At 28.3% G+C, this 22,351-nt stretch overlaps 4 protein-coding genes across 4 annotated transcripts; 3 read left to right on the top strand and 1 right to left on the bottom strand.

The window, feature by feature from the left end:
* Positions 1-1,207: 1,207 nt before the first annotated feature.
* Positions 1,208-5,750, top strand: MKS88_003782 (phosphatidylinositol N- acetylglucosaminyltransferase subunit GPI1; the record flags this gene model as incomplete). Its single annotated transcript, XM_067216906.1, has 7 exons — positions 1,208-1,360; positions 1,606-3,590; positions 3,794-3,895; positions 4,628-4,698; positions 5,052-5,168; positions 5,262-5,272; positions 5,625-5,750. The coding sequence occupies 7 exons, from the start codon at positions 1,208-1,210 to the stop codon at positions 5,748-5,750; spliced, it is 2,565 nt and encodes an 854-aa protein (XP_067072594.1).
* A 767-nt stretch (positions 5,751-6,517) lies between these two features.
* Positions 6,518-14,782, bottom strand: MKS88_003781 (uncharacterized protein; the record flags this gene model as incomplete). Its single annotated transcript, XM_067216905.1, has 14 exons — positions 6,518-6,595; positions 6,777-6,879; positions 7,160-7,575; positions 7,706-7,856; positions 7,992-8,053; positions 8,468-8,535; positions 8,718-8,808; positions 8,997-9,071; positions 9,307-12,311; positions 12,585-12,690; positions 12,900-13,048; positions 13,410-13,543; positions 13,830-13,955; positions 14,601-14,782. The coding sequence occupies 14 exons, from the start codon at positions 14,780-14,782 to the stop codon at positions 6,518-6,520; spliced, it is 4,746 nt and encodes a 1,581-aa protein (XP_067072593.1).
* Positions 14,783-16,122: 1,340 nt separating this feature from the next.
* On the top strand, positions 16,123-17,416 carry MKS88_003780 (uncharacterized protein; the record flags this gene model as incomplete). The annotated part of the gene is made up of 3 exons (XM_067216904.1): positions 16,123-16,345; positions 16,497-16,746; positions 16,966-17,416. 3 exons carry the CDS (start codon positions 16,123-16,125, stop codon positions 17,414-17,416), a joined length of 924 nt encoding a protein of 307 aa, XP_067072592.1.
* A 1,146-nt stretch (positions 17,417-18,562) lies between these two features.
* Positions 18,563-22,259, top strand: MKS88_003779 (uncharacterized protein; the record flags this gene model as incomplete). The annotated part of the gene is made up of 2 exons (XM_067216903.1): positions 18,563-18,992; positions 19,354-22,259. The coding sequence occupies 2 exons, from the start codon at positions 18,563-18,565 to the stop codon at positions 22,257-22,259; spliced, it is 3,336 nt and encodes a 1,111-aa protein (XP_067072591.1).
* Positions 22,260-22,351: the final 92 nt, after the last annotated feature.

The following is a 22,351-nucleotide window of genomic DNA, read 5'->3' as shown; positions in this document are numbered from 1 at the left end:
TATTCAAATTTTCGATTTTTCGATTTTTCCTTTATTTTGTTTTTCTTTTAGCATATGTTTTATATTAATGTTTGGGTGGAAGTGGGAGAATTCCCCTTCAATGTTCGTATATCAGTACGCTCCGGTGTAATAGAAACGATAAAATAAATAAGCAAAAGGTTCTATATGTATATATATATATATATATATATACAAATACATATATACATACACGGCAAAGAATGTACTAATCAAACGAACAGATGGACTGGTCAGGTAAATAATTAATGACTCGACAGAATGAGGTACCTGCTTAACCCCTATTCACCCCTTTGAAAAAAAAAAAAAAATACACATAAATATACATACACGTACATAAACATATATATATGTATATATCTACACTTGTCGAAAAATCTAATGCATTATCCTTCCGCGATTACCATATTTATGTACATTTTAGTTATAAATTTTTTATTTTTTCTGAACGTATTTAATGCATATATTTTGATGAAGCGAGTGCTTTATGCAAGTGGAGATATACTTAAACAAAATGGGGTTTGAAACATGCTGTGAGTTTTGCATTAAATTAATGTAGCGGATGTGTAGGAGTTGATGCTCATTCGTTAAGAAGAGTAAGTTTTTTAGTTTAGCCATCTCTTCTGCTTTTAATCCTCTCCAATTCCCCTTTTTTTTTTAGATTTTTTTTAATACGTCGAATTTGCACCTCGTTAATGGGGGAAGTATTTTTATTTTTTTTTTTATTTCCTCATCCACTGTAGTAGCATAAAAAATATACATGTGTATAGAAATTTCGCTTAGAAAGAAAATATATAGAGTGCACATAATATATATATATATATATATATATATATATATATATATATATATATATATATATATATATATTTATATATATATTATATTTATATGCACACATACGTACATACGCATATAGGCGAATACGCTCACGTAATTTTATTTTATTATATTTTATTATATTTTTTTTTTTTTTTTGGGTGGAAAATATCTCGAATAAGAACAATTAAAATGTGTAAGAAGCATAACCTTAAGTGCACAAAAAATGCAAAATCATGCGCACAAATTTTTTGAAGCCCAGTGGGTGTTCTAGCCTAAGACGTTGACTTAATTCTTGTGTATGGTTTATCAAAGAGTTATGCTTTTATTAAAGCTACAAAAAAGAAGAAAAAAAAAAAAAAATTTCAAAATGAATGATACAAAATATAGATTAGTACAAAGTGCATGTTTGAGAATATTTTTTCCAGATGACTTTCAAATAATCAATAAAAAGGACAAGCATTACCTTTATGGAATTGCACAGGAGGATACATATGTTACTATACATGTAACACCTAAGCACGTAATGATAAGACATAAAAAATATGTAACTAGCTTTATGACTAACAAGAGGGAATTATTTGCACATTGTTCAGTCGTATATTGCCACGCTCCATTTTGCCAAGTTGAACTTCCTCCATTTTGTTTTAATCTTTCTGTTTATACTTCAAGTTACTCCCACTTAAAAGTATATTAGAACTGTATCATTTGTTCATGGATAGCATCATTTTTTTTTTTTTTTTTTTTTTTTTTTTTTCGTATTTTCAGATAGAAAAATTTGAAGTAAAGAAAGAACACTTGGTGGAGGAGGAATGGAAAAATTTTCGAATTTTTGGTGAGTTAATTTTTATGAACAATTCAGAAGAATTACAGAAAAGAGACTGTTCAGAATGCTACCATTGTAACGGTTGTAGGAGTTGCAATGTACCTGACTACATTTTTCTGATTTACTATAAAGACAAACCTGTATTTATAAGAAGGAGTAGAGATCAGGGATGGGAACTAAGTGCCTTATTTATTTTGTATAATTCCAAAAAATATACTTACAATATTTCCGATGATCATGTGGATAGCTTAGTCGCCTATGCATTCAACAGAAAAGGAGTCTTTAAAAATGGGGGGCAAAAAAGTGGGGAAAATGATAGAGAACAGATTAGAGAAGAGAACAACAAAAAGAATGGAGAAAAGAACAGCAAAAAGAATGGAGAAAAGAACAACAAAAAGAATGGAGAAAAGAACAGCAAAAAGAATGGAGAAAAGAACAACAAAAAGAATGGAGAAAAGAACAGCAAAAAGAATGGAGAAAAGAACAACAAAAAGAATGGAGAAAAGAACAGCAAAAAGAATGGAGAAAAGAACAACAAAAAGAATGGAGAAAAGAACAGCAAAAAGAATGGAGAAAAGAACAACAAAAAGAATGGAGAAAAGAACAGCAAAAAGAATGGAGAAAAGAACAACAAAAAGAATGGAGAAAAGAACAGCAAAAAGAATGGAGAAAAGAACAACAAAAAGAATGGAGAAAAGAACAGCAAAAAGAATGGAGAAAAGAACAGCAAAAAGAATGGAGAAAAGAACAACAAAAAGAATGGCGAAAAGAACAGCAAACAGATTAGAGAAAAATATAACTATGTTAACGAAAGTTCATATCAAAATGAAGCTGTAAACTGTAACACAGTCGGAGGTGACAATCTCAATAATGATCATTTCAACTATGACATAGACAATAGTGATACATATAGCACAGATGAACATGACAAGGGTATTCAAAATATAAAGGATGAAACGAATGGTGAATATTGTGAAGAGGTGCCAAAGGATAGTATATCGAATATTTCAAAAGAGGAGAAACAAGCATGTTCATGTTCCGGCGAGCTCGATTTACATACAACCAATTTGGCAAGTGGGTTAAAAGGGGAAAGAGCAGAAGGAAAAAAAGAAGATGAAGCAGGAGAGAGGGAGGGAGAGAACGGAGGACAAGGAAATAAATCAGTGATCCACAATATTGAAGAAAATAAATCATTGCAGTCCTTGAATATAGGCTATATAATTTCCTTAATTAACAAAAAATATGTTTATGCACAAGGGTTAGAAAAATGGGGGAACGATAGTAATACTAATAATTATAAAAAAAAGGAGGACGAAAAAGTAGAAGTGAAAGAGGAAGTAAAAGAGGAAGTAAAAGAGGAAGTAAAAGAGGAAGTAAAAGAGGAAGTAAAAGAGGAAGTGAAAGAGGAAGTAAAAGAGAAAGTAAAAGAGGAAGTAAAAGAGGAAGTAAAAGAGGAAGTAAAAGAGGAAGTAAAAGAGGAAGTAAAAGAGGAAGTAAAAGAGGAAGTAAAAGAGGAAGTAAAAGAGGAGAAAAAAGGGAAAAAACAAAACCTATTTTCTCCCCTCTCATTGACTTTATTTTTTATTTATATCATTTGTCTTATCAGCAGATCAATGTATTACGCATTCTGCATACCGAACGTTTTAAATGAATATGTTTTTCAGAAGAAAAAAATTAATACGTTAATAATGATAAAAGAAAAGTCTTTATTACATTCCGAGTGGTATCACATATTTTGTAATTTAATTGAAAATAAAAACAGGGAACAACATCATAAATATAAACAGATATTATTGATTCGACTCTTTAACTTATTAGTTGATGTATTTTGTGGTGTCACCTTATTTTGTCTTATTAACTTTAACAAAATTAACATTTATTTTATTCACGAAAGGATAAAGATATTATACGATACGAGTACACTAACGTAAGGAAATCATTTATGTTTACATGTATGTTCAAGTAGTGATGAAGCAACCATGTTGTGAGGGCGCTGGGTCGAGATAGCAGCGCGGGGAACTCGTTTATATATATATATATATATATATGTGCATATATGTGTGTATATACGTATGTATGTATATATATATATATATATATATATATATATATATATTTTATTTCTGGTAGGTCTATATTAGGTACATTATTACAGAACCCCTTCGGTGTGAAGTTGAACAACAACTTTACTTCATTCATTGGAAGCGTCATTGTGTCGATTTTAGATAAATGGTAAGTGCCTTAAGCAAGATGGTTGAAGGAAGAGTTTACCTGCCCCTCTGTTTGTCCCTAAACCGATTTACGTTTATAAATGCATAAATATAAGTGTACGTATAGGTATACATATAAATGTACATGTACATATGCGTATAAATAGCCCACTTCACAACATGCTTTTTCGAGTTATTGTTCTTCCTAGGGACTATTTCAATAATGTATTTCCACTGAGAATGCCGTCAGTAGTATATATGTTTAAAGCTTCATCCTTATTAGGCTTGTCTTTTTTTCTCGCTGTTCTCATTGACTTCATAAGGCTTATAACTCTGCATGTAGGTGAAAAAATGGGGCAACAGAATAAAAAAAAAAAGCAGTTTACCCTTTTACATTTTAAAAAATTAATTTAGCCATTTATAATTTTTTCCTTTACCCACATCCGTACACACATCTGTATAACCATACTATCATACGTCACATGCATACAATTTTGCTTCTTTACCATTTTGAAGGTTACACTTATTTTTTTTTTCTTAAAAAAAATATGTTCAATTTTTCACAGTAATATATATTCTCTTTATTTGTTATTCAAGTAAGCTTAAATTTTGAAAAAAAAGGAATCAAAAAAATAAAACTATGCGAAAAATAAAGTAATATCCATGGAACGGAACATATGTACACATAATAAAAAAAAAAAAAAAAAATTTAATCAATTTTTCTATATCCCATCTATTTCTTTTATTTTTTCAGTGGAAAAAAATGGAACATATTAAAGCTTAGGGTAGACACGAATTACTACACCAATGAGGAGGTTATACTGGGTAAGTGAACTAGTGAGTTAGTGAATTAGTGGGTGAGTGACGAGTGAATAACAAATAAATAAAAGAAAACTCACAAACGAATGAACATATTTGCAGGCACCATCTTATTCACGATACTAATATTTTTATACCCGACAATTTTTGTACTCTTTTGCGTTTTTGGGATTATCTACTTTATAATAAATAGTATTTTGAAAAAAAAATATATACATATATATATACATATATATATATATATATATATATATATGACAAAACCAGACCAAATGGGAGACATGCTTATGCAAGAGCAACACAGATGAAAAGTAAAAAAAAATGTATATCGTGTGGAATTTTATTTTTTCGCTTTTTAGGGGTTATATACGTGTTGTCTATTTTAAAGGAAATCCTGTTATATTCCCCATTTTACATTCTCTTCCTGAGGTGTAGTAGTAACCAATATATTAGCAAAGGAATAAAGCTAACCAAATGTAAGATGAGAAAATCAATTACTTTTTTATAAAAAAAAAAAAAAAAAAAATGTAATTCTTTTTTTTATTTTTTTATTTACTTCCTTTTTTAAGGTCATTATGTGGTAAAAAGATAATTACACAAACCTCCTTTTAATTTCCCTTTTTTTGACTTAAAAAATTATTTACCTTGCCGTGCAGGAGAAATTTACATGTGCATATGTACATGCATAAAAATGTTTCTGTGGAGGATGTATATATATATATACATATATAAATAGAATATATATATTATATAAATATTATATATATATTATATAAATATTATATAAGTATTATATAAATATTATATAAGTATTATATATATATTATATAAGTATTATATATATATTATATATATATTATATATATATAAAAGCAATAGACTTGAGCAATACTTTTATTATTTTGGAAATTTTTTTTTTTTTCCCATTGCAGGAGGATGAAGAATTGAAGAATTTTCCAAAATCAAACTACTTGCTCTTAGAAAATGTTCATTTTTTATTTAGTGATAAAATAAAATTATTTATGAACGTTTTCATTAATTATGTAAGCTGTAAATAAGTATGATCATCCATTTTTTTTTTTTTGCCTCTTACGCACTTATCCCATCGTTCGACTTTTCTTTCGTTATATTGTGCTTATTTTATTTCGCTTCTTTATGTTGTATTACTTTATTTTGTGTTCCCCCATAGAACTTTTAAAACATACAATGCATACCTTCATTTACATTTATCCATTGGAAGTACTTTCAAAAAGTTATAGTAGCAAAAATAAAAAAAGAAAAAAATATAACAAAATTAAATACAGTTAAAAGGATGAAAGGAGGAAGTACTATACACATCCATAGTTCACTATGGTCCATATATTTGTACAGTACGCGTTACTATTTATTTATCATAGATTGTAATTTATTACATTTTAAACTGTTATTCATTTACTTCTCTACAGCTTTTACCTCATTTACTTCCTTTATTTTTTTGATAAATAAATAAAAAGACAAAGTTAATTTCATGGTAACTGAGCACACACAAAATAAAGTTTTATAATAAGGCACGTTTTAATTTTAAAAATTTATGAAAACAACGAAAAAAACATAGGGAAAAATAAAAAAGAAGAAAAAAAGAAACAAACATAAACATCCAATTTTCCACTAGTTTCAAAACGCAAGAATTTATCTTTTCTTAAATAAAAAAGCAAGAAGAACAATGAGTGTAAAATAAAATTATTTAGAAAAAGAAATAAAAGAGATAATTGAGCATATAAGGAACAAATATGCACTTTTTTTTTCCTTTTTTTTTTTTTTTAAACAAATAAATACAAAACACGAATCAAAACGTGTTAAGATAGTCTTCTAGCTTTTTTTTATATATGTCATTTATGTGTTGTATGCTGACCTTTAGCTCTTTCTAAAAAGAAGAAAAAAAAAAAAAAAATTTGAAAATGCCAAATTTGCTCATAAAGGAAAGAAAATTATCGTAATGTATAAATATGCACATGTATGCGCATACATATGCGTACTTATATGTATATATATATATGCATATATGTGTAAACTAAAATATTTAAGAGGGACAAAGACAAACATACGTATACGATTAAAGATCTTGTAGTATCATAAAAATTTAATTTTAAAACGTTCTTCATAAAATTTAGCTCCTTATGACACCATTCCTTTTTCACATTGGTTATGCTGCAAAAAAAAAAAAAAATTTACACAGGTACACGTAAATATTTAAATATGTAGATATATATATGCAGATATATATGTACATATTTATACGTACTCATACATACACGTATATATACACTTAATACATGTACACCCACAAACATGTAAGGAAAAAAGGTAAAACGCCTTCGAATTGGAAAAATAGCAAAACCACAAACACAAATGTCCCATAGTCTTTTTATAATTTTTTTTTTTTTTTTTTTTTTTTTTTTTTGTTTTTTTTGTTTTTTTTTGTTTTTACGTCTTGTTCTTCTTATAAGTCGAGCTGTATTTGTTTAGTATATAATCGTTTTTATGAATTTTTGCATTTTCGTCTAAAGCGCTTTCATTATTATTTGAGCTGTAGCACCTGACCGTGTTCATATTATTGCTATCAAAGGTACTATTACTGAAATTTTTTTCTGAATTGTTAAAATTAACAGCACTTGAATCATCCATAAAATTACTGTTATTGTTACTATTATTGTTACTGCTATTACTATCTTCATTGTTGTAACTGTATATATGAACTATCAATTTCTTGTTATCATTTTTGTCTATGTACAAATCAATTAACATTAACGGGTAGCTAAAAATTATAAGGGCTTGATTTGCATGACTATTCGAAGGGATACACAGCAAGAAGTTTGAGTTGTCTTCGATGTAGTAGCAGTTAAACTGGAATAGGTGAGCGAGAGAGAAGGGAACATTGGCATGCATATGTGTTGACGTGTGCATGTATGCATATGTATGTATGTGTGCAAATATATGTATGTATGTAGAGCGAACGCTGGGGAACATATATAACCCCACAAGGAGCGAGCAGGTTAGCAAAATCGAGCATTACAATTTTATTGTTATTCTTCAAGTAGCATTTAATCGTATGCTTGTTCTTTATATCAATCAAGGCCGTTATGTCACTGTAACTAAAATCAAACGGGATGGAACTAACATCTTCACTGAAAATACAAAAAATTAAAGAAAGGATGTTACACATGAAATGAAAAAAAACAAAAATAAAAAAAATTTTACTGCTTTGTCTTATTATTATTCCATTTTATTCTTTCACATTTTTTTTTTTTTTTTTTTTTTACCTTTTCCTATGTGAGATTATTCGCTGCAACTTCTTTGACAGTCCATCCAGAACAAACAAGGCCTAACGCGTTATAAAAAGGGCAAAAAAAAAATAAATAAATAATTGAACAAATAAATAATTGAACAAATAAATAATTGAACAAATAAATAATTGAACAAATAAATAATTGAACAAATAAATAATTGAACAAATAAATAATTGAACAAATAAATAATTGAACATATAAACAATTGAACATACAAACAATTGAACATATAAACAATTGAACAAATAAACTATTGAACATATAAACAATTGAACATATAAACAATTGAACATATAAACAATTGAACATATAAATGTGTACGGGAAAACAACTCAAGATAGTGTAACAAAAATTTTATGTGCATACACAATGTAGGGGTTAAAAATAAAAAAAATAGGAAAAAGGCGGTTTGTTTTTTTTTTTTTTTCGACTATGAATATAAATCCTACATGAACATTTCGCCGGTATATTTCAATTTGAGAAACGGGATAACATAAAAAGTGATTGTCTTCTGAGGCTGCAAAAAAAAAAAAAAAAAAAAATTTATAGCGTAACATATTTGGGTCTACTCCACAGTGTGCACATCGAAAATTAGATTAACGTCAAAATGGTAAACATAAATTTTCTAAATTAACGCTCCATTTTTTCATCTTTTTCTTAATCCTTTTTTTTCTTTTTTTTTTTTTTTTCTCAAAATACCTCCCATATCATTGACAATATTTGTTAAAATGGAATCCCTACAAATATTAATTTTTTCCTGAGCACAGTTTTCATATATTTTGCTTTCCTCCTATCGAAATGATATTTAAAAACAGGGAAAAAGAAATTAAAAATAAAAATGAAATATGACAAAATAGTATAGTATAAAATCCAATTGGGGAACACAAATTATTAGGTATCTAAATGGGACAAGAAAAAAAAAAAAAAAAAAACAAAAAAAACATGAACAGTTCAGAATTTAATGAAGTACAAGATTACCCAAAAGATCTGGCATACTTTGTATTCCATTTTTCCGATGATATTTTTAATTTTGTTTGCCAGTTTATTCTTAATCTGTAAAAGTTCTCGCAAACGAACATATGCAAGTGGGTAAGCGTGTACATGTGTAAGCATGTACTTATGTATGTATGTATATATGTACTTGTGTGCGTACATATAAATATGTTCATGTACGTATGCATGTATGTATGTATGTATGTAAATGCGCGTACGTCCACCCAAAACTTCTGTATACACATAGTCACATTCCTCGCTGTAATCTTTCAACAATGATTTTTTTTTAACTAACCTTTTTTATTAAATTTAATAAAGGCGTTGAAAAATTAATGCACGAATTTTTGTCAGGTATTTTGTCGATATATAACAAGGTCAAATTAATTAACAGTTTTAAGGTAATAATTCGAAGATATAAATTATTTATATGAACATTTATAATACTCCAAAAAACGTAAACACAATTATAATCGGAAACTTTAAAAAATGGTATATCTATATTATTTATATCACCAGCGAAATTCTTAATATAATTATGAACAAACTGAATGCTTAATAAGAGATATATATCTGAAATTTTATTTTTTATATTATCTTTTTCACATTTTTTTATATTTTTTTCTTTTTGCATATTAGTCAATAATAAAAAATTTAACAGTATAGGGTTGCTTAACTCGTTGTACTTCCTCAAGCTATCATCGTTTCTTTCTAACGGGTTATTTATTTTGCCTTCCCCATTTTCGCTCCCCTGTTGTTCCTTTTGGACTTCTCCCATTTCGTCTACCCCATTCGGGTCTAGCCCATTAGAGCCTACTCCATTCGAGTCTATCCCTTTCACATCTGCTTCCTTTACGTTTACTTCCTTTACGTTTACTTCCTTCACGTCTACCCCTCCACTAACAGGTTCGCCCCTCTGGTACGCAATTTCATTGTAATAGCTATTGACAAGCCTCAAGTAAACACTCTCCTCTTCTTTGTTATATTGAGGCAATAGGTGGTCAATGGAGGAGCAGTATATATTTTCAAATTCTATATCATCACTTGGGTTTTTGTTAATATTCATTTTTTTGTGTGGGTCAAAAAAGTAGTTGTAAAAATAAGGATCTCTCAACTCGTTTGATAATATTTTATGTAAAAAGTGTGCATTAATATATTCATCAAATATAAGTGAATACACAATTTTATTTATCTTATCATTTTTTAGAATATTAAGCGAACGAATAAGAATAAATAATGACAAAGTAGTGTTAATAAGGTAATTGTATAATAAGGAAAAATTCTTAAAGGAATTAATATAGCATAATGGATGGAAAAACAAACTTACCTTAAATATATTATAAAAAATATTTGTTATACTTAATTTTTCATTGTAATGATTTAACACGCTTAAAGTAAAACAGTTAAAATTAAATAAGTATTTATATATATCACTATTAATATTATTATCTAATGTTACTTTTTTTTGTAGAGTTGGTATTTCCACGTGGCATAAATCGCACAAGTCGTTGTTCTTCTTCTTCAATTCATCTAATAGATTGTTGTTGTTTAGTAATTTTTTTAACTCCGAAAGTTCGTTATCATACCTTAGAAAGGAGTAATTCACACTTCCGTTTGTATTATCATTCGCATTATCGCTCGCATTATCACCTACATTACCGCTTGCATTACCGCTTGCATTACCGCTTGCATTACCGCTTGCATTACCGCTTGCATTACCGCTTGCATTACCGCTTGCATTACCGCTTGCATTACCGCTTGCATTCCCATTAGCGTTACTATGCTCACCATCATTGTCGTTCGTACTACTTCTAATCTTTTTTTTTTTTTTTTTGTGCAATATTCCACTCGTTGCATTTAGCTGGATGTATATTTTTTTTTTCCTCCTCCTGCAATAAGAGATTTTCATTTCATCTTCCTTTACAAAACTTGTATCATTGCTGTTACTATTACTGTTACTGTCTGTTGCTGCTGCCGTTGCATCTCCTGTTGGTACTACTGTATCTGTCTGTCTGTTAGCATTTATTGTGTCATCATCATCAATATCATCATATGTATTTCCAACATTATCAGCATTATCATTACCCATTATATCTTTCTTATTTCCTTGAGCACTTGCTATTTCTATACTTTGTCCTTTCTTTGAGCTATTTCTTCCTCTAAAATAGAGAAACTCATACGCACTATCACCTTTTTTGTTCTTTTTTTTGTTATTCGTATTTTGTGTTTTAACAATATTTTCATTCTCTTTCTTTTCTCCTCCCGTGTTCGTCAAGTTCTGCAGTTCCCCACTGCTACGTACTATTCCCCCCTCACTTTTTAATTCCTGTCCGATTTCTATATTACTCATGCTTGAGTGAACCGATGATTCATTTGATGACAGACTTTTACAAAAATCAAAATTTTTGTTATTCTTCAAATTATCATGAACTAATTTTAAAAAGGGGATGTTATTATCATAATTAATACTTTCTAATCTATCTAGAGCAATGGGACATATATTTTCATTTGCCTTTCCGTCTGTACTTGTCTCTTGCTCAGTTGTTTGTTCACCTTGTTTCGCTAGGTATTCAAGGTTCTCTATCCGTTCATGAGTCAGTTCTTCTTGAGGTAGTTCCAGTTGCATCGAATGCAGCGGTTCCGCTTCGTACTGGTTCTCATCCATATACTGTTCTTCCACCAAATTGGAATCATTTTTGCACTCTTTTGTTTCCTGAAGGTGGGTGCTATTTTGCTGAACTTTTTTATTTCCACTTTCGATACAAGTTACCCCTCCATTTTCATCCTGCTCACATGACAAACCCTTCTTTAAAATGATAATCTCCTCCTTATTACTTGCTTCCTTTTCATAATCACTAGACTTCTGATTTGAAAAATAGACAAAATCAATACTGTTACAGTTTACTTGTTTATTAGGAGCACCATATGCATTATTTTTTCTACATATTTCTTCTTCTCTTTTAACAGAATTTTGCAAATTCTTATCACATTCAGAATTTATTCCATCGAAATATATAGAACTATGAAATGAACCAATAATTGGGAAATAAAAATAAATTAAAAGTTTTACTACTAGCATATCATTAATTCTTTTCTTTTCACAATTAAGCATGTCTTCAAAAAAATATAAAACATCATCAATTTCATCTAAATAAATATTAAATTGTTTTCTTAATTTTTCAGATTCTTTAATTTTTGCATATATTTTATTCATCTTAATTATATGGTTCCTCAAATAGCAAACTAGCACAGTGAAAAATGACGAGCGCAAGATAATTAAATTTTCTATCCCCTCATCCTCAACTGTAAGAAGAAAAATGGATTCAATCAACATTTTACTGATAAATAATCGGCTAACAAGTACTCTCTGTTATCTATGTCGACTACCATTTATTAGTACAGCAAAACCGCAGAGCATACAGACCCATAAACGAAAAAGGCACATGTATATATAAGATGTATAAACGTAAAGGAAGAAAAAAATGCACAAACATGTACATGCATGTATAAATACATACATACATGTGCACACACGTACACACATGTACATGCATTTGCACACATAGCTGGACATACTTTTTAAAATGTTCAGAACAATATTTTTTACGTATGTCCTTGTGATTATATCATTGAATTTGTACAACCGTAGCGACTCTGTGTACAGGGGGAATTTCATACTCTTCTTCATGAAAAAAAAAAAAAAAAAAATTAAATAAAAATAAATGCAAAAATAAAAGTATAAATACAGGAAAAAAAACAAAATTAACACAAATATTAACACTCTTGGAGAATCTAAAATTCATTGCGCACGTACACTTATGTATACTCATATGTACATGCATATGAGTATATATGCAAATACGCGGAGAGAAACTTTTCCTTGTTTTTTACTTCGTTAAAAAAGAACTTGGACGTGTGGTAGTTAAGAAAAAACGAGATGGACTTAATAATTGAAATGTAATAGGGCATTATTTCGTCATCTTGATAAATGAACGTTGTATAAATTAAATTGTTTATTTTGTTGTTACTAAATATGTAGTCTGTAAAAAGGTAGGATGAACATATGTACTGTTGTGTGCCTACGATAATGCTTGATGATGCACTATTTTGCGCTCTCATATGTAGATATGCGCACAGATATACGTGCATAAATATACATGTGTGTACTTGCACGTATGTTCTTGCACGTATGTTCTTGCACGTATGTTCTTGCACGTATGTACTTGCACGTATGTACTTGCACGTATGTACTTGCACGTATGTACTTGCACGTATGTACTTGCACGTATGTACTTGCACGTAAGTACTTGCACGTATGTACTTGCACTTATGTACTTGTATGCATATGCGCATTTATTCATCCGTGCAATGATTATGTTCTCTCCGCTCCTGAATTATTACACAATGATATATCCTTCTGCAGGTTTTGTATTAACAAGGTCAGGGACTGATATATTTGAATCCTGATATTTTTATTTATTTTTTGTCTAAGTAAATAAATAAAATGATTGAAAATATTATCTTCACAAAAGTACCTTAAAAAAAAGGAAAAAATAAAAGAACAGATAAGTATATATAAATATATACTCTTATATTTACCCGTACAATGTTTTAATTTTTTATATCGTCCATGCAACAAATAGATTTCAGAAAAAAAAAAAAAAAAAAAAAAAAAAGCATTTGCACTTTATTATTATCATCATTATAGTTACTATAGTCACTGTCGTCACTACAGTCACTACAGTCACTACAGCTACTATTGTCACTACAGTTACTATTATCATTATTAAGTTTTTGTTTTTCCTTCTATTTATGTATTACTGAAAAATTTGATCATCATATTTATCCCCCCATATTGTTATTTGCGTAATTTTCCTTAATAGTTCGATGAAATTATTTATGTTAACATTATTTAAGTTTATTCTTACTAATTTTTCAAAGTAGTATCTACAAAGAGCGGGAAATACAGGTAAACACGTGAATACATGTATAAGTAGGTGCGTACACATATGCATATATATGTACAACACTGAAAGACATATCACACGGTTGATCACAAAACATAGTACTGTGGGAGCTACATGACACACTTGAGTATAGACTTTTCTTGTTTCATTTTGTTTTCATACCTTAAGTCTTCATGAGTATATATTTCTTTTTCATTTTTTAGGTTTTTTAATTTATCATCAAAATTGTTGAAGTTAAATACATTCCACATATTTACAAACGGAAAAAAAAAAAAAAAAAAAAAAAAAGCTGAACTGAACTGAACCAAACAAAAAACAAAACAAAACAAAATTATTGTACAATTGTTAATGATTCCTTCCTTTACTATTTTGATATAAATTATGTATATACTGCATACATAAATGTATGTATAAATTTACACAATGTCGTATGTAATATGGCTTTTTTTTCTTCGTATCCTTTTTTCCTTCTTTTTTCCTCATATTTAATTTTTACGTACATACATTCATAATACAAAAGTGTAAATGTATGTATATATCTAAGTACAAATATATGTGAAATATGAACATAAATGTATTTTAATATCATGCATATCCCCATTTTAATTTTGATTAATATTCTCACTTATTCTCATTCATATCCTCATTTTTATTCTCATTCATATCCTCATTTTTATCCTCATTCATATCCTCATTCATATTCTCATTCATATCCTCATTCATATTCTCATTCATATCCTCATTCATATTCTCATTCATATCCTCATTCATATCATCATTCATATCCTCATTAATATCCTTATTCATATCCTCATTTTCATTTTGCTTTTTTTTTCTTCTCGGAACTGAACATTATTGCTTCTGCTTACTTTTTTTTTTTTAATTTTTTTTTTTTTTTTTACATTTTATCATAAAACACTAATTATAATTTTAAGTAACTGTATCGTTTTTGCGAATTTGTATGAGGATAAATGTATTATTTAAAAAGGACCAAAATAACAAAATATTGAATATAAAATTTATATAGATATATGCTTATGTTTATGTAAATATGTATGCATACATTTATACATGTAAAATATAGCTAAATACCAACTCATGAATACAAAGAGAGAAATGAAAAACAGCCAAAATAATAAGGAAGAAGTTTGTAAAGTAGCACAAAAAAATGAACAAGGTAACTTTGAAATAGGAAAAAAAAGAGTGTACAGTAGTACATACACATGTTATCATATTCATACATACGTGAATACATACGTACATACACAAATACATGTATACCTAATGCATATGCGTACTTACCAAAATATTATATTCGTTCATATGAACATTTTTTTTTTTTTTTTGTTCGTGTTATGTTATAATGTTTTTGATATATATAAAATAGGTAAAAAAATCAGTATTAACCAGAAAAAGAGAAACTATGAAGATTTAAAAGATAACACAAGTAGGAAAAAAGACATGATAAATGACAACTTTTTGAATTTTTATTGAACAGCTGTCTTTGTGAATGAATCATTTGTGAGCATATGTATATAGATTTACCTGTACAATTGCATGTACATATACCTGTACAATTGCATGTACATATACCTGTACAATTGCATGTACATATACCTGTACAATTGCATGTACATATACCTGTACAATTGCATGTACATATACCTGTACAATTGCATGTACATATACCTGTACAATTACATGTACACTTACCTGTACAATTACATGTACAACTATCTACACAATTACATGTACAACTATCTGCACAATTACATGTACAACTATCTGCACAATTACATGTACATATACCTGTACAATTACATGTACACTTACCTGTACAATACATGTACAAGTGCATATTCAAGCGCGCGTATTATATAGAGATTACGCATTTTTATGTTTTGTTTCCCCATAACAGATATAAAGAGCGTTTTATCATTTGTTCCAAGAATTGTTCAGCTAAATGAGAAGAAAAATGAATAACAAAAGGGGAAAAAAAAAAAAGATATAAAAAGACAAAAAAAAATTTAAAGAAAAGAAAACAAAAAAAAATGAACAAAGGGTTTTTTTATTTTACCCTGTTTTATCTAATTTTGCATAAATCTACATTATTATTTTGTAGAAAAAAAAAGGGAAAATCAAACAACATGTTTTACCCTTTTATAACATTTATAATAAAAAATGTTTCAAAAAATAGAAAAAGAAAAAGTAAAAACAAAATTTGTACTAACATTCTAAATTATAATATTTCTATACCAAACAATTGGAAGCTTTCAAATGTAAACATAAATGAGAATACAGTTGAGATTGACAATTTCCCCCTAAATAATTACAGTATTATATCAATTGACTATGGATATAGCTTTATGGGTAACGTTATAAGCCTTTTCCAAATATGCAAAAGTGTACGTGTGCACGTGTATATATATATTCATAATAATACTCCATTTGCACATTCGCACGCATGCATTTTCCTGCATGTACATCTCATTAGCATGTATTCATTTACTTTTTAACATAGGATTGTGCATTTTATCAAAAAGCAAGTACATATATGAAAAAATTATGTCAAGACATAAAAATTTAATATATAGCAATAATTTTGATTTACCCATAAAGAAGAATGTCGTTCTATTTTATGCCGTTTACTTTAAAAGCTATATTTATAATTTCTTTTCCTTTTTTCATTATTTATTTGAATTCATTTATAATAGCAACATCCTCGTAATCATCGGGTGCAACGGGTTATACAAAAATTACAAGAGAGAAATGTAACACATGGGTGGGCATATTCGTTCGTTCGTTTATGCGTTTGTGCTTTTGTGCGTTTGTGTATGTGTGTGTATCCACCTATGAAATTCTGTATAAAATAAAAATAAAATGCGTGGATGCAACAAAGCACAGCGAAATATTTTTATACAAAATACACTTTATATATAAACATGTCTTACATACGTGCTCATGCACATTATTACACCTCAACTTTGTAGACCGCACATGAACAAGCTGGCAAGTGATATAGGAAGACACATTTGCTATTTTATGAATGAAATTAACGGAAAAAGAGAAAAGTATGCTGAAAAAGTTTCTTTTGAAGTAAGAGATGAATTAATTACATTAAAAAAGGATGATATTTATAAAAGAGAACAAATTAGTTATTTTGAAAATTATAAATTTTTTTCGAATGGAACAAAATTGGACATAAAAAAAGAAAATGCAAATAATACTTTAAACTTTTCATTAAAAAATATGGTAACCAAAGTAAAGGACGATAATAATACTTTATTTTCAAAATTTTATAACAGAAATTGTAAAAATAGAAGAGATAGTTTATCATCCTGCTATTTATTACATTACTTTTTGAAATATTATGAACGTAATCAAAATTTTTTTCTTTTGCCATCGAGAAACGTTAATTACATATTTCATATGAAGAAATAAGAGATTGCCACTAGGAAACACAAACATGCGCATAGTAGATATATACATATGTACGTAAGTATGTACATGTACGTATAGGGGTATGCGTGTATATATATATATATATATATATATATATATATATACATATATGTGTGTACTGGTTAAACAACATCGCGCCTTTACAGTGTTATCATTTTTATTTTTTTGCTTAACATGAAAGCCCTTACTTTTTCTTATATTTTTTCTCATATTTTTTCTCATATTTTTTCTTACATTTTTTCCCCTTTTTAATAATTGCAGTCATTCCTTTAATTATGCTGCACATATATATATATGTATGTATGCATATATGTATGCGCAGCATTGATGTGTGTTTGTTTGCTTTTTACTTAAAAAAAATTACTTTTTTGAAATACCTGACGTGTTCATATTTTTCTTGCGTTTTTTTTTTATTTGCATTTGCAACTCTTTTGTTTTCTCATGTTTAATTTAATTTAGTTTTATATAGTTTTGCTCATTTAGCTATGTTTAGTTTTGTTTAGTTTGCTAAATTAGCGATGTTTAGTTTTGCCTAGTTTGCTTAATTAGCTGTTTAGTTTTGCCTAGTTTGCTTAATTAGCTGTTTAGTTTTGCCTAGTTTGCTTAATTAGCTGTTTAGTTTTGCTTAGTTTGCGTAGTTTTTCCTACTTTGCTTCTTGTTCTGCTTAATTTACACTTGTTTAGTTTTATTTTTTTAATTTTTTTCTGAAAAAATCAGGAAAAACGTTTTCATATGAACTACTAAAATAATTCATACTATAAATTGAATAAATATACGTATGCATATATATATATATATATTAAGCAATATTTGTATGTATACTTTTTATCTTCATTATTTTATTAAAAAATGGTAAAAAAATTATGTTATAAAAAATTACTAGTACTTTGGTCATATTACTTTTGGTGAAAGTAGGAGATAAAGCTTAATCCGCGAATCTATGCTTTTTTTTTTTTTTTTTTTTAATTAAAAAATGGTAATTACCTTTACACAGTTATATGTATGTACGTATGTATAACTATATGCATATATATATATATATATTATGCGATTAAATAATATGCGGCTTCTTAATATGAGGAGTGACAGCTAAACCTACTAATCAAATGAAAAGATAGAGCAGGATGGTAGAAATTAACGAAATTGAGTTTATTGAAGAAACGGAATATTTTAAATTTCAGCATGGGGCTTGCTTTTGTATGCTAGAGGAAGAGAAAAAACAAAAAAGGGAAATCCACAATATAGAAAAGAAAATATGTAATGCCATTTTTGCTATTAGTAATGTAAAGAAAAAGGGTTTATATTATTTTAATAAAAACTTACATATATTTTCCCTTTCTGATTTTTTATACAAAATTGATAATGAGAATGAAAAGATAAATATTAAATCCTTACCATTTGAGGAAAATGTTTTATTAATAGAAAATAATAAAGAAGATTATTTATCCTTTATATACACGGATAAGCAAAACATTTATGTGTTTGATTACACCACCGATGAAGTGAAGTTATACTGTAAAACAGACCTGCTCATTAAGAGGTTGAAGCATATAGGTAGGACAAAATGGACATGAATACGTCTAAGCCTGTGTGCATATATATGTGGGTATATATATGTATGTATATTCGTATATATGTGTATGTATTTGTTCATGTTCTTCCCATAAAAAGGGGAAAAGGGACCCATCTGAATTAAAATAAAATTACATGAAGCATATGAACTATGCGCGAAGAGAGAAAACAGATTCAGACGCGTAACCAAAACACATGAAATGATTGGATGTGCGTTACATATACGTTCTTTTGGTTGATTTTTTGCATTTTTTGTGTATTTAACATTTTTCTTAATTTTTTTTTTTTTTTTGACTTTCCTCATTTCCGTGATGTTTCGTTATTTTTCCCCGTTTGCCCTTAGATAAGTTTCTCTTCTTGGTTCAAAGCGCAGAAGAAAAAATATATTTTTTGAACGATAAGATGTTGTACGAATGTCAGGAATTGGATGGACCAATAAATAACATGGATGAGAAGAACGGGGTATTCCTATTCACCCATTCGGATAAAGAAACGTTTATTTTGAAAGATGAAAATAAAAGTTGTTCTTACGATTTGGGACCACTGAACAAGGAAATTGATATAACATACGATAGTTGTAGTATAATTTGTGCCAAGATTTTAGAAGCTGATAAGAAAAAAAAAAAAAAAAAAAAAAAATTGTTTATAGTCGTTTTATACAAAGATTCGAACGATATAACAAGTATTACCTATGACATACATATAGAAGATAATGAAATGAGAAGAATTAATTATTCTATAAATGATTTTTTTTTTGAAAAATTTGATAAGAATAATTTTATTAAATGTATGTATATAAGTGAATGGAAAATATTGGTCTCTCTTTCATCAGAATCTTGTGAGGCCATTATTTATACACATAATGAACATTTCGGAAATAATAAAAATTCAAATGATTTAAAAATTTTATGCATTAAAGAGGGGTATAAAATCAATACAAGACAATCAGATACCTTCTTTTTATCATTATTTATGTATACAAAATACGTAGATAAAATATATAGAAAAAGTAAAATAGGCAATGTTCCATTTTTAAAAGATCCAAATGTTTTTTTTCTTTTACAAGATAATCAAAAAATAGTTGTAGAGTATTTAGATCAATTTAAGTTAGAAGACATTTCGGACTTTACTTTTAATAATAATGAAAAGGATACGAATGAATGTGAAATGAAAGAGGTAAGTCTATTACCTAACTTAAGTCATGACATTGTTGAACTGCATCAACCGATCACTACAAACGTGTTAAATGTATTTGAGGTTAAAGAGTATCCTTTGTGCAAAGTAGCGTCCGTGAAAAAAATTGAATCCACTCAAGCGAAAAAACAAAGCATCTTTACCATTTTTAAGAGTAAGAACAAAGCCAAGGGGGAGGAGAATCTATCCTCTGATAGGGACGTCGATGAGGAGAAGCATGTTAAGCAGGAAAATGATAAAAAAAGTTGTGCGGAAAATTACATGCATGACAATGGTAATAATTACGATAACGGTGCAAAAATTTCAACTATACCGGTTTTCACAAAAGGGATCCATAAAAGCCAAAATTTATTAGTTAAGACAAAAGACACACATGACAATTCAGGTTTGACGAATGAGATGAATAAAATACATTATGAACATAGAAATGGAAAAGATAAAGAAGAAAAAATTGGGGATACTACATCATGTAGCAGAGTCGATCCAACTAAAGAATGGCAAGAGAAATACGCGAAGATAAAAAAAATGGTGTATGAAGATGAACTTGTCATTATTAACAAGATACCAGATAAGTATAATAAATTAATGAATGGTGGAATGTTTATGTATGAAGATTTTTTACTTAATGAAAATCCATATTCAATTGAAAAAACAAAATATGTAAAAATGAGTAGTAGAAAAAAAGAATGGCATTATGATAAGGGGCGCGCAAAAATTATTTTCTTGCATGATGCGGATTATGTAGGGGGTGAACACAAATTAACGAAAACGAAAAGGAAAAATGAAAACGAAAATGGAAGTGCAAATAAGTACGAAATTGAAAACAAAAGCAAAAACAAAAATAAGAATAAAAACGAAAAGGTCGACTTTTGTAATTACTTCACTTGTGCAGATTTTGATTTTTATAAACATAAAAGATTGTCCGATAAGCAATGCGAAAAAATTATTAACAAAATAGAAAGGAAGCAACATTTTATATTTGACATTAAAAAAGTTTTTTTAAATGAGGGGGTAAAAAAAGGGCAAGGAGTTAGATCTTGTAGCAAGGGAGGACACGCCCATGAAGGAAAAGCTGTTCAACGTAGTGGTAATGTTGGAAGTGGTACTAGCAGCAGTGGTGGAAGCAATGGTGGAAGCAGTGGTGTTCGTGCTGATAAGGACGACATGTGCGATGCACATTCAGATGCAAATACAAGAAATGACGATATGCTGTATGATGCGGATATTAAGTTATACCTTTGCAAAGAAGATATGAGTAAATTTTACACAGATTTGAATGTATATTTTTCAAAAAGAAAGTTAATAAAAGTAAATAATGAATTATTTGATAATTTAAAAAACGGTGGTAGTGTAAATAGTACGCTATTTCAAATAATACTTTACAATATTTTTCATCATGGTGGTTTAAAATATTGTGAGTCTTTTATGTATTTTATTTTAAAGAATTCAAGTATACAATGCTTTTCAAATGCTTTCTTTCTTCTTGAACATTATTTTAACTTTTTGATAACTCCATATGTAAACATAAATAGAGAGGTAAATAATGGTGTTAGGAAGATAGTTCTGAGAAAAAATATTTTAAGGGACGCACCCATTTTAAGTGGTAAGCCTACTACCATAAGCAGTGGTACTAGTTATGCCAAATATAATAATCCTAATAATGGCAAACACAATGAAGATCTAGACAATTTAGATAGTGAATACAGTACAGATAGTTATTGTGAAGATGACATATATAAGAAAATAAAAAATGAAAAAGATGAAAACAAAAAAAGGGAGTACCTTTCCAAGATAATTCCTCTGTATAGTGAAGAAATGAATAACGAACAGGAATTAACTTTATTTTATATATTGAACAGAAGTGTTGATTTTTTAAATAATCAATTGTGCTACTCCTTCTCACAAAAGTTGATACCAATTATTTTAGATAGCAACTTAAACAATATAGACAATGATTTAAGCTTAATCAAATGCTATCTGTTGAATGCCATTTTGAATAAAGATACTGTAGGGCAGATGACCTTAGCGGGGTCTTCTATAGAAGGAGCAAATTGAAAGTTCACAAAAAAAAAAAAAAAAAAAAAAATATATATGGAACACTTTGATAACTACACAAGGAGATGTTTCAATATGCCCACTCCTTGGTG

The sequence above is a fragment of the Plasmodium brasilianum genome, chromosome 11 (genome assembly GCF_023973825.1).
Source record: "Plasmodium brasilianum strain Bolivian I chromosome 11, whole genome shotgun sequence".
Classification (NCBI taxonomy): Eukaryota; Apicomplexa; class Aconoidasida; order Haemosporida; family Plasmodiidae; genus Plasmodium; species Plasmodium brasilianum.
This window is presented reverse-complemented; position numbering and strand designations above follow the sequence as displayed.